The sequence below is a fragment of the Peromyscus californicus genome, unplaced genomic scaffold (assembly GCF_007827085.1).
Source record: "Peromyscus californicus insignis strain IS unplaced genomic scaffold, ASM782708v3 Scaffold_7__1_contigs__length_154581171, whole genome shotgun sequence".
NCBI lineage: Eukaryota > Metazoa > Chordata > Mammalia > Rodentia > Cricetidae > Peromyscus > Peromyscus californicus.
In genome coordinates, this window is record NW_026294595.1 from 88943591 (window position 1) to 88955866 (window position 12276).

At 37.9% G+C, this 12276-nt stretch overlaps 1 protein-coding gene across 1 annotated transcript; it reads right to left on the bottom strand.

Moving 5' to 3' along the window:
- Positions 1 to 7095: 7095 nt before the first annotated feature.
- Positions 7096 to 9469, bottom strand: LOC128101939 (homeobox protein ESX1-like). Its single transcript, XM_052725403.1, is given in 2 exon segments — positions 7096 to 8642; positions 8645 to 9469. Coding segments are annotated over 2 exon segments (477 nt in total). The 5' UTR covers positions 8757 to 9469; the 3' UTR covers positions 7096 to 8277.
- Between the last annotated feature and the right edge of the window lie 2807 nt (positions 9470 to 12276).

Sequence of the window (12276 nt, forward strand, 5' to 3'; positions counted from 1 at the left end):
CATGTAAGTGTAGTCATGCTGTATATGTTTTGTGACTGGTTAAATTCACTTAGTACAATGTCTCCCAAGCACTTGTGTGTTGGATCACATGGCAGATTTCCTTCCTTTTGAGGCTGAACTATATTTTAGGATATGCATTCATTATATTTACTCTGATCATCTTTTGATGAACATTTGTATTGTTTCTTCATCTTAGCTGCTGTGTATAACGTTGTAATAAATTTGAGAATGCAAGTAATTCTTTCAGACACTGATTTCTGTAGTTTTGGGTACCTACTCAGAAAAGGGAAGACTAGATCATGTAGTAATCAATAGCTGCTCACCATTTTACATTGCCATCAGGAGTGGACCTGTGTTCTGAATTCTTCACGTCCCTGTCAACACTGTCATGTTTGGTTTTGTTTATGATAGTTGGCCTTCCTGAGAGGCATGAATTGATAATTCATTACTTTGATTTGCATTTCCTTCAGGAATGGTAATGTTAAACATTTTCTCATCTACTGCCAGCCATCTTCATATGTCCTTGGAGAACTTGAATTCAGGTCCTTGGCCCGCTTTACATTCAGATTCTTTGTTGTTTTTTCTGTATAATTGTAGGAGTTGCTCTGCATTCTGGATGTGAATGTCAATCACTTGATCTGCAAATTCACCCTCCCTTTCTGAAGAGCACATCCTCCCCTCACTCTTCCCTTTGCTTCCTGTGTGTGTGTGTGTGTGTGTGTGTGTGTGTGTGTGTGTGTGTGTGTGTGTGTGTGTGTGCGTAAAGACAGGCATATGTGTGCCATGACAGTTATGGAGAGGGCTTAGGACACCTTTGTGGAGTCAATGATCTTTTTCTACCTTTTCATGGCTCAAAAGGATAGAACTCAGGTCACCAGACTTGAGCAGCAAGTAAATTTGCCCACCGAGCTTCTCACTGACCCTGTATTCCCATTTCTGTAAAACATTCTACCTTTTTTTACAGGAGTTTCACTGACTCTATAGATAATTTGGAAGAACATTGTCATTAATAATATTGTTTGCAAATCTATGAGGTAGGAAATTTTTTCTTTGATGCTGTTATAAACAGGATATGTAGTTTTAATTTCCTTTCAAGGTTATTTGCTTTGAGGGTATAGAAACTCAATGTATATTGGTTTTCTATCCCACTTTTCTGGATTTATATATTAGTTCTCATAGGATTTTGGTGGAACCTTTAGGGCTTTCCTAGCTATGATGATATTTAATGTTATTTGTAAGCAGAGGTATCTATACTCTTTTTGATATGTTTACATTTCTGAATTACTTAAATATATAAAGTATTTAAGTCTCACACTCATGGCATAAGTGTATTTCTGGAATTGTCCACTTCATATTTTTGGATCACAGGTAACTCAAACTCCAGAAGGTTGAACTGCACATAACAGAGACAGTTTTTTTTTTTTTTGAATAGGAAAGAGCATTTCATAGCTTCAAAAATAAACAGTTTCTGTTTTCATTGTATTAAGATTTGTACAGCTGGTGAGATGGCTCAGAGGTTAGGAGCACTGACTGTTCTTCCAGAGGACCCAGGTTTAATTCTCAGCACCCACATGGTGGCTCACAATTGTCTGTAACTCCAGCCCCAGAAAACCCAACACTCTCTTCAGGATTCTGACATGGTACATAGATATACTTTCAGGCAAACACGTAAAGTAAAAATAAATAGGATCTCAAAAAATTGGTTTGAAAATGGGGCTGGAGAGATGTCTTGGTGGTTAAGAGCACTGGCTGCTCTTTCAGAGAACCCTAATTCCTAAGCACCTATGCGACAGCTCACAACTATCTATAACTCCAGCTCCAGGGGATCTGACACCCCCACACAGACATACATGCAGGCAAACCATCAATACAAATAAAATAAAAATAAATAATAAAAAAAGACTTCTAAAATTGTAAGTAGAAACCTCAAACATTGTCCAGAAAAGAGATATTCAAATCGGGCAGTGGTAGTGCACGACTTTAATCCCAGCACTCTGGAGACAGAGCCAGGCCGATCTCTGTGAGTTTGAAGCCAGCCTGGTCTACAGAGCAAGATCCAGGACAGGCACCAAAACTACACAGATCTCCCATTTTAAACTTTCCTTTCCTGTGGCTGAGTTCATCTTACCGTCATCTTTCCTCTATTTGTTGTTTCACTAACAAAACAATGATATCTTCAGCCCTGATACTTTTCTGGCTAAATATACACATATTTCTGGCCTCCATCTTTTACTCTTCAATAACAGTAATAGATGAAACAAGAACAAAATTGTGATGAACATTTTATATGTTAAATTTCTTACTTGTGAAACCCTCAAGTAAGTACTGTTATTGTTGTTTTTCACATAGATATACAACAGACTTCCTGAAAAGATGTTTCTAAACCGTTGGTTAGCATCCTTCCAGGTAAATAAAATTGCAGATGAGTTGCTAAAGATACCCAGACAGCTCTTTGATTGGCATATATATCTATATATCTATATCTATATAGATATATAGATATCAATCACATTTATATTTGTGTAATGTTATGGAAAATCAAAATTTATTTAAATGAACTTAATTATTTAACAAACTATTTCTGAAATGGATGCTATGAAGTATTATAAATTATAAAACCTGTACATAAGTGATAAAAAAGTTGAAAACTAATGACTACTCAGGTTCTTTTTAAAAGTTGAGTGAATGGAAGCTGGGCATGGTGGTGCATGTCTTTAATCCCAGCACTTGGGAGGCAGAGACAAGTGGATCTCTATGAGTTTGAGGCCAGCCTGGTCTAGATACACACTTCCAGACCAGCTAATATTATACAATGTGACCGTCTCTCAAAATAAACAAAATAGTCAAAGTTGAGTGAATGGGTTCAAGTGTTCTATCTCCAAACATTCTAAGTTTTAAGCAAATGTCACTATTAACCTACTACTGAATTAACTCTTATAGTCACCATATTTTAGTGATAATTATTTGTTCAGCTCAACTTGTCTGACAAGTAACATGTATTTGAAATTAGGTCACTGCAGGTGGATTTCTGTGAGTTTGAGGCCAACCTGGTCTACATAAGAGATTTCAAGGCCAGCCAGAACTACATAGTAAAACCTTGTCTCAAAAAAAATAATCAATCACCCAACACAAAGAAAAGAAAAAGAAATCTTGCAGCTGGAAGAATGTGTTTTAAATGAAGGAAGATTAATTCTTGAATGCATTTAGTAGAAAACATTAAGTGACTAATTTCTTTGGACTGGGAGTGTGCATGTAGTAGAAGGTACTATATATAGGATAATTGTCAAATGAAGGTATAGAATAAAAAGTAGGCAATTCCCACCAATGAATATTTCTCTTTATGCCTTTAATAACTACAATGTATTCACAATTCACAATGCAGAAGATCCTATGGCTTATACTATTACTGTTTTCACTGTAGTGTTTATCAGGGTGTTGAACCCATGGTAGTCACTCAGTAAAATCTTGAAGCTGACTGTGTGGAAATGTAAATAACCATCAATTTGGAGAACATCTTGTTAAATTGTCATTCCCATTATTCTACAGCTACGTGAGCTGCTTGGACTAGTTACACTGAAAATTATTTTCCCAAATTGTATTAAGGGACTCCCACAACAGAAAGTTATAATGTATATTAGACTAGTATATAAATGCTTTTGATAATTATTACACACAAAAGTGTTAAATATAAACTCAGCAGTTTGCTCATTGGGTACAGGCAGATGCAGGCCCCTACCTGTGTGGTTCTTAGAAACCAGGTCGCATGGACCTTAGTATTCTCATCCTCAGAATAAAGTCAACATATAAGCGATTAGTGCAGTCCACTGAAATTCTACCCTTTCTATTTCTGAAACATAAAATGTCAGGGCTTCTGTAATCAAATAACTTTCTAGGCTGAAATATACAAATACAATATAGAACACAAGAAAATAGTAATAGACCATTAATAACTGAACGGAATTATACTAATCATTGTGGATATACTTATAACATGACTAATATCAGCTGGTGGCAGTCAGAGATGATGTTCATATTAACTTGCAAATACACAAAAACAGTAGTAAGTATTTTATTAATCCAAATTTATGTGATTTAGTAGAGTGCTAAATTTTCTTTAGTGATTTTCTTCTACCTTGGTGTCAAGTTACATTTTCATGGCACAAAGGTAATAAAGCATAGTAATTATTTATTCAGATTACCTTATGTGGGAAATAATGAAAAGGGATATATAAAGTTGAAAACAATGAAAAACTTCCAGTCTTTTATCTTAAGTTATTTCTCAGGTCTGTGAAACTTGAGGGTCGGAAAAAAAATCACTGATCTACAGAATCCACCATTAAAATGCTTCGTATTTTATCATCAGCATCGACATTACCATCAATGACAGAGACTGAAATTTTTAGAAAGGGCTATTAACAAAAAGTGCCAAGTTTTTAAAGTCCAGCTAGCCTCACTTAGCATCAAAGGGGAGAAAACATAACAAAACTCTCTTTACTCTGAGGGGGTAAAAAGTGGAAACGAATAAAGGAACAAGAGTCAGTCCCCACCCCAACTCTTGTGGCATTCTGAGTGCAATCTTTACAAGTTAGGAAATGGCGCTAGAAGCCCCTCCTTCTAGAGGAGTGGAGTTTGTGGCATTTAACAGAATCTTTTGGCTTCCACCAACTAGAGGCAGGTACTGCCAGACCCATCGAGGAGAAGTGAGAGGAAGGAGAGGAAACACCAAGGGCTTTGTTTCTGAGTTACTATTTCAGTTCCAAACTCCTGGGTGGAAAAATATATTCAAATTTGAGGGGATTTCTTAAGAAAAGAAATATTTAGCAGATATATTAGAAAGACTAAGATAAATAAGCTATAAAAATTTGAAGTCTACAAGGTAGATTTTAATGTCACAATAAAATCCTGGCTTTGATAATGTTTTTTGACTAACATTTGGAAATATTCCTATTGTCAATTAATACACAGTTTTTATAAGTGGAGACATTTTGTGACTTTATAATTTATATTATATTAATTTATAATTAATCTATATTTTTTTCAATGGGAAAAGTTTGTTGCTATTTGTTCTTTTATTTATCAGATATATTTATGTATTATGATATCGCTATGTAATTTGAAGAATATTTATTTGTATATGTCAATTTTGGGTATTATCATAAATTATCTCAGAGTTGTTACTTAGATAAGTTGATGCAGAGTGAAGAAGGTAAATGGTAAACAAAGAAAACTGAAAGACCTACTCAGTGCTCATCATTTTAATCTATGACCCACACTAAAATGTCTATTATAAAGTTTTATTTACTTACACTAACTGTATCAGTCCAATTGAAATCGTACATGCTTCCTTAGTCTGAACATTGGTCCATATATAAGGCAACATACAAAACAATCCAATCAATATCTGGGGTGCTTGAAGTAATGTGAGTAGGCTTAACACCAGAGATATTACACAACTGTACATCCTCTGGAGCAGTGGTTCTCAACCTCCCAAAGCCCATCCCAGTGACACATTTCCTTCAACAAGGTCACACTTACTCCAACAAGGCCACATCTCCCAATAGTGTTACTTCCTAAGGGAACATTCACATTCAAAGCACAACACTAGGGAAGAAAGGAGCATGTTTTAGCTTTCCTGTTTTTATGCGTTATTCATAACCACATCAAAATCATTAGTACTTATGTCATAGTATCATGGATGCATGTACCATTAATCACATTGAGGCTTATTATGAAAGTGTACATATGCATGTGTACATTTACTAGTGCTAAGAGTGGGGAAAAACAAATGTAGACATGTACACTTTGACTAAATATTGTCAAAAGGAATTTTTTTTAATATTTTCAATAAGATTTTGCTATATAGTCCAGGTCAGCCTCAGACTTATATTTCTTCTCTCTCTAGGTTTTGTGTTGGGATTACAAACTTGTCCAACATTTTCAGCAGTTATGTTCTTTTATGTGATTACGTTTGTAAACAGAATGAAGCTATTGGGGAACTGAATTGTTTTAACTGCATGGTTTCATTATCTCTTCCTTTTATATTTTTCCTTTGAAAATTATTCCTGTATTCATAATCCACCTTCCTATACCTACAATTTTAAAGATACTAGTAAATTTTAAAGCTACCTAGTAAAAGTGAATCTCTATGTGAAGGGTGGAGAATGGAGGCATGCACTTTCCTAAGACATTACCTACCTTTAGACTTCTCAAAAATCCTCTAAAGGATGTAGTATTCTGTTTCAATTCCAGCACCAATAATATTAGTAGTAGATGTTTTATACTTGTTTTGAAGTTAAAACATCATGATTCAAATAATACTTAGGGCCTCAAACTAGTTCAAAAATGTAGGACAGGCACAGATTTTAATATATCTTTTTTGTCAAATCATGCAGGGTGTGCATCTCCTTCTAGGCTTCTAGACCACATGCTTTCTATAGTCAAAAAAATTAGCCGGGCGGTGGTGGCGCACGCCTTTAATCCCAGCACTCGGGAGGCAGAGGCAGGCGGATCTCTGTGAGTTCGAGGCCAGCCTGGGCTACCAAGTGAGTTCCAGGAAAGGCGCAAAGCTACACAGAGAAACCCTGTCTCGAAAAACCAAAAAAAAAAAAAAAAATTGGGTTTGTTTTATATGAGTAGAACATTGGGCCCAGATTAAGATGCTAAGTGCTGGTGTCAACAAGAACAATATAATAAAAAAATTGCATTTACAGTTGGTTGTACTTTATTAGCAAAATACATTGGAGTCAATATTTACTCTTGTGTATGTTTCTCTGTTTGGGCCTTAACTTTGTTCTCAACTTTGTACATTCTCATCATCATTACCTCATAGAAAGTTAGCTTTCCAGACCTCAAGTTTTAGACAATTTATATTTGTTTTGTCTCTAAAGGAACTTCTTTTATAGATAGTATATACTCTTTTGAGGAAAGTGAAAACATAATATACATTATTGTGTAGTGTGTGGACAATGCTACGGATAAACTGGCACAAATATATATGTCTACATAAATGCCATTTTGAGTACATGATGTGTGAACGATATTAATTATCTAATAAAAAATATCCCACAGGTCTGCACATGTGTGTGCACATATCCATCTTTTATTCTGAAGCACCATTGACATTTGTGTTTGGATGGAAGAAGCTGGTGCCACCAAACAGGAACATTAATTCAGTGGCTCCTTAGCATGTTTCTACAGCAATACAATTTATTATAAGCATGTTTGTAAATGTAACCAACCATCTTATTAAATAAGAAACACAGAACCAATGCAAAGAAGAAAACCAAGAGGTCAGAGCTAAGAGCTTAAAACCTTACCCTTCCTCTCACGGTGGTCCTGCCTCTCCGAAAGAGACCTACTTCCTGAGTCTGTCTTTTTTTTTTTATAGAGTTTCTGTTCTGCCTTTCATCAGTTGTAAACCCAACTGCATGACCTCCTAGTCACTGCCTGTCTGTACAGACCTCCAGGTCTTCTATGGTTGGTATTGAGATTAAAGGCATGTGTCTCCAATGCTGGCTGTATCCTTGAACACACAGAGATCTACCTAGCTCTGCCTACCAAGTGCTGGGATTAAAGGCGTGCATCACCACTGCCCAGCTTTCCTATGGCTTGCTAATAGCTCTGACCCCCAGGCAACTTTATTTATTAACATACAAATAACATTTTAGTACAAATAAAAGATCACCATACATGTTGTCAATGTAAGGACAAACAAGTAATGTGTATCCTATTAGCTCTAAGTCACAGCAGGGAGCTGAGCTCATCGAAAATACAGTGCATCCAGCTGTGTGCATACTAAGGTTTACTCATGAATGACTTACTGTGTGCCTGGGTTCCACTCTGGTTCCTTATAATTTACATAGGGTTTATTGAACACTGTGCTTCTTCCAAAGTCAACTCTCTCTGTAAGAGGCCATCCGTTATGGAGTCAAGGGACTATTCAGGACCAGCCTAAGAATAGTGTACTCACAGGTGTAAAAGCAAATACACAAAGTATGTTGTTCTCAAAAACAGGTCTGAAAACTGTTTACCTGTGAAGAGCCCTTGGAAGCATTGACAGTTTGGAGGATAATTCAAGCTGTCTTGAAGGTGAGGAACTAGGTAGTTAAATTCTTTTTTTTAAAAAACTGACAATCCACCTCTTTATTGCTGAAATAATTGCAGGGAAGAAAAAGATGTCATGGCCAGTATGGGTGGCCGAGACATTGGGGGCAGGGACAGGCTCCACGACATCTGGCTCCTGGACAGAGGTGGCACTCAAGTGCTGCTCAAAAATCTTCAGGGATCGTTGTTCTGGGGACCAGGTGGTGCATTGAACAGCACCAACAGTCTACTGCTTCTCCTGAAAATGGTTCTCCTGGTCCTAAACCAATCCAGCACATTGGCTTCCGGCACACCCATCCATCCCGTAAGAGCCTTCCTTGCTCGCAAGCTGGGGTAGCGAGTCTCTTGGAAAAGATGCTCCAGGTCCTGCAGCTGAGACTGGGTGAACCTGGTTCTGCGCTGGAAAGGCAGCCTGTCCCCAGCCTGGAGACTCTTAGTGCCCTCAGGCATCACCACCTCTTGCTGAGGCTGCTGTTGAACACTGCTGCCATGACCACCTTCCGCATAGATCCCCTCGTCCATGGGGCCAGAACTACCACGCCAGTGTGGCCTCCTTTCATTTCTTCTTCCTTGTTTTCTACCTCCTCTACCACTCCTGTGGCTTCTTGAGCAAGACTGGACTCAGTAGTTAAACTCTTGCAAGCTTGTTGCATCTCAGAATGCTCTCCACACACCCAAATGGTTATGAATACACTTTATCTGGTGCATTTGAAAAGTCTGTCCTATTAATCTCCACTAATTATTCAGACAAATAGCAGGATTAAATCAATACAGAGGAAAAACAGTAAGACCCTAGGTTTCCAAAGACTTTGCTCGATATATTTTTAATATATACATTTTATATATACATATATATTTGTTTAAATTGGATATTTACAGCACTCATTTTTGGAACTCCAAGTTTCAATATCAGTATACCTTTAGTGATATCTTTCACTTATTTTATTTTTACCTTTGCAGCACTATTGATTGAACTCTGGGTCCTGTGCACACTAGCAAAGCACTCTACCTCTGAGGCTGCTTCCACAGACATAATTTCTACTTTAGAAACTCTATTTTAAAAAATATTACCACTGCCAGATTATTATAAGAAGTGCAAGTAAGGAACAGCCATAAAAGAAAGGGATATATAAGTCCTAATGTGGAGGTGGGCAGAGAAGGGAGGGGTTAGGTGTGCAGTCTTTCCTTGTCCTCTAGCAGCATCGATTTTATTGTCTGCATGTTGACTGCATTGCCCTACTGGGAGTGTTCTGGACATGTTGTTTAAGGCATTTCATCAAGGAGAAACCATATTCTTGAATTTATATAGAAGAGATGCTTTGAATTCGAGGTTGTATCAGGTTCACCAGCTAAAACACAGTATTCATTCAACAGCACTGTAATCAATAAACATACATATTCTCCTTTAGGAAACAGCTTTTTTTTTTGAAACTAGATATAACCTAATAATGGATAGATTTTGTGTTTTTGGTGTCTAGAATGTAGGCCTGATAAACATTTTTCTGACATGCCAGTGAAAGCACCGTTCCGAACAATTGGTGCATTTGCATTTCACCACAGCAGGGGTTATTCCTTTGTATGTGTCTGCATAGAAATACATGGGCTAAAACTCCAAACAAGCATTACTAAAAGGCATTATAAGGTCTTTTCTAATTTGATGTTTCCTTAGGGCCCGAAAGAGGATCTGCAAATAATATAAAACTGCCACAGGCAGGGCTTTCTCTCCAACAATGTGAAGATTGGGAGTAGGTAGTACAGGGTAAGTGTACAGTTCAATCATGCCACCAAGAGCCTAAATGCTTTCCATGTTTCTGTTCTTCCGCACACAGTTAGTAGGCTTTTGCCCTCAATCTTGGCATCTTATGATTCCAAGAAAGATGCTTGCCCGCCATGTCTTATGCTAATACTTCAGCAGACATAAAGAAAAGATGAAGGAGTGAAGAGGGAGGCAGGGATGGATGGTGACTATATCTGGAAAGCAACAGCTTTCCCATCAATCCTAGCAGATGTCTGCTTGCATCTCATAGAGCAGGACTGTGCCACCTGATTAGGATGCAAGGGAGTCTGGGAAAACAAGTATTTTTAGCTGGACAGATTGCTGCCTCTCCAAAAAGCCAGAGTCCTATTGACAAAGCAAAAGTGAAGGAAGATACTGTGCAGGCAACTCTCTGTGCCTGCTCCAGGGCTAAGGAGAGATCATTTAATTAGTAGGTCACAAATCTAGTGGGGCTCCTTTGCACTCTTTTTAAAAATAAATTCAAACGTAGAATGTTTCTTTAAGGTAGAACTTTTACTCATGATGGAATTAAATCAGAAGTTATAGTTTTCATAAGGTTAACAGGGCTGGAGATATGGCTATTGGTAAAGAGCACATAATGCTTTTGTAGAGGTCTTGAGTTTGGGTCCCAGCACCCACATCCAGCCGCTCACAAATGTCTATAACCCCAATTCCCAGTGATCTGATACCCCTGACCTCCATGGGCACCTGTACACCCACACACATACACAAAATAAATAAACAATTAATAATTTAAAAGAAGTTTAACAAATACATGGATATTCTTGATATGTTCACAACTTAGAGGGTTGAGAAAGTCACTGCCTTTGTGTGGCCCTGAACTTAGAGACATCTTGTTACTGAGGCAATTTCTATTCACCTCTCCTTTCAAAACTATTTTTTATAAATAGTTGTCATAAATGTTATGAAATAAAAAGTTATTATTGAAATGTGCATAGTTGACACTTTATGTATTGCCCCATTTGGGGACTCTTTTACCTTTTAATAAGATAACTGGCAAAAAGCCAGTCTCTGATTTCAGGAAGTACAGAATGCCTGAAGGAGATAATCTTGAGCAAGAAAACATTTTGTTTGGCTCCTTACCCCAGGCTGTCCTGGAATTCTCAATCTTGTCTCTGCTTTCCGAGTGCTCACATTCAAGTTATGGAGTTCCACCCCCAGAAAGCAATAGAATCTTAGCCTTAGCATTTAAGGCACTCTTATGGTCAGCTGTCTTTCTTAACAAAGAACTTCAGCTTTCCTTTACTTACCACAAGTGGCATAAGCGAGAAGCACAAATGTCTTGGATTCTGACAACATACTGTGGAACAATGATCCCTTTAACAGATGACCTGTGAGAATAAGGAAAGAGCGCACTTCTCTGTTCAGAGAAGTGTAAGCAATTTAGTAGTGGTTAAGAGTTGGAAATACTTCAACCTTTAATAAGCTTCTGGACTTTTTCCCAGATTCGTCATTTCTTCATTTTGACAAAGCTTTCATAAACAGAATGTAGGAAGATGTTTGGCAGAAAGGTATAATGAAACCGATCCTTTGTAAGCTAAGAAACTAAAAAGAGGATGGACTAAGGTGTTTCTGAATGAAACAATACAGGCTGTTGTTATAGGTGTTCACGGATGTTGTAAGTGCCTAGAAGGCCTTTATACTCTCCAAAACAATTTGTCTTAACCTACAAAGTACACGCTTTAACACACATTGACTACACCACTCATCTATGTTCCTCCCTTGCTGCCTACAAGCCGAACATTCTTGGCACAGTAGAAAGCTACTGTGAAATGTTTGTTAGCCTCCCCTCCCAACAATGGAGTTTCTGGGAGACAGCTAGGGTGTGCAGTTCCGATCCCAGACAAATTTCCTTGATTTTCACAAGAAGGGCTCTGAGAGCACTTGTCCTTCAGCCATAGGCACAGAAAGCCCCTGCTCTAAGGTCTCATAGACTCGCACATAATCTGAGTCCCCCTTTCCTCATGCTGTTCAAAGAGGATGTAACTCTGTCAGCCTGGGTTCTGTGCATCTCTAGACTAGGGGTGTCAGAAAGGGAAACGTCTCATTTATTTTCTTTTTTGGTTTTTTGAGATAGGGTTTCTCTGTGTAGTTTTGGTGCCTGTCCTGGATCTTGCTCTGTAGGCCAGGCTGGCCTCGAACTCACAGAGAGCCACCTGGATCCAAGTGTTGGGATTCAAGGCGTACGCCACTACCACCCGGCCTGTCTCACTTATTTTCTATAGGTTAACCACTCACGGTCTTCCTATTACTTCCCACAGAAGTACTGGTGTAAGGTTTTCCCCAGAGACTATGTAAGAGTCTCCAACTTTCTTCCCTGGGACAACTGTGAGTATGAATATAGTATATATAAATAGGTTTTTCCCAATACTTTT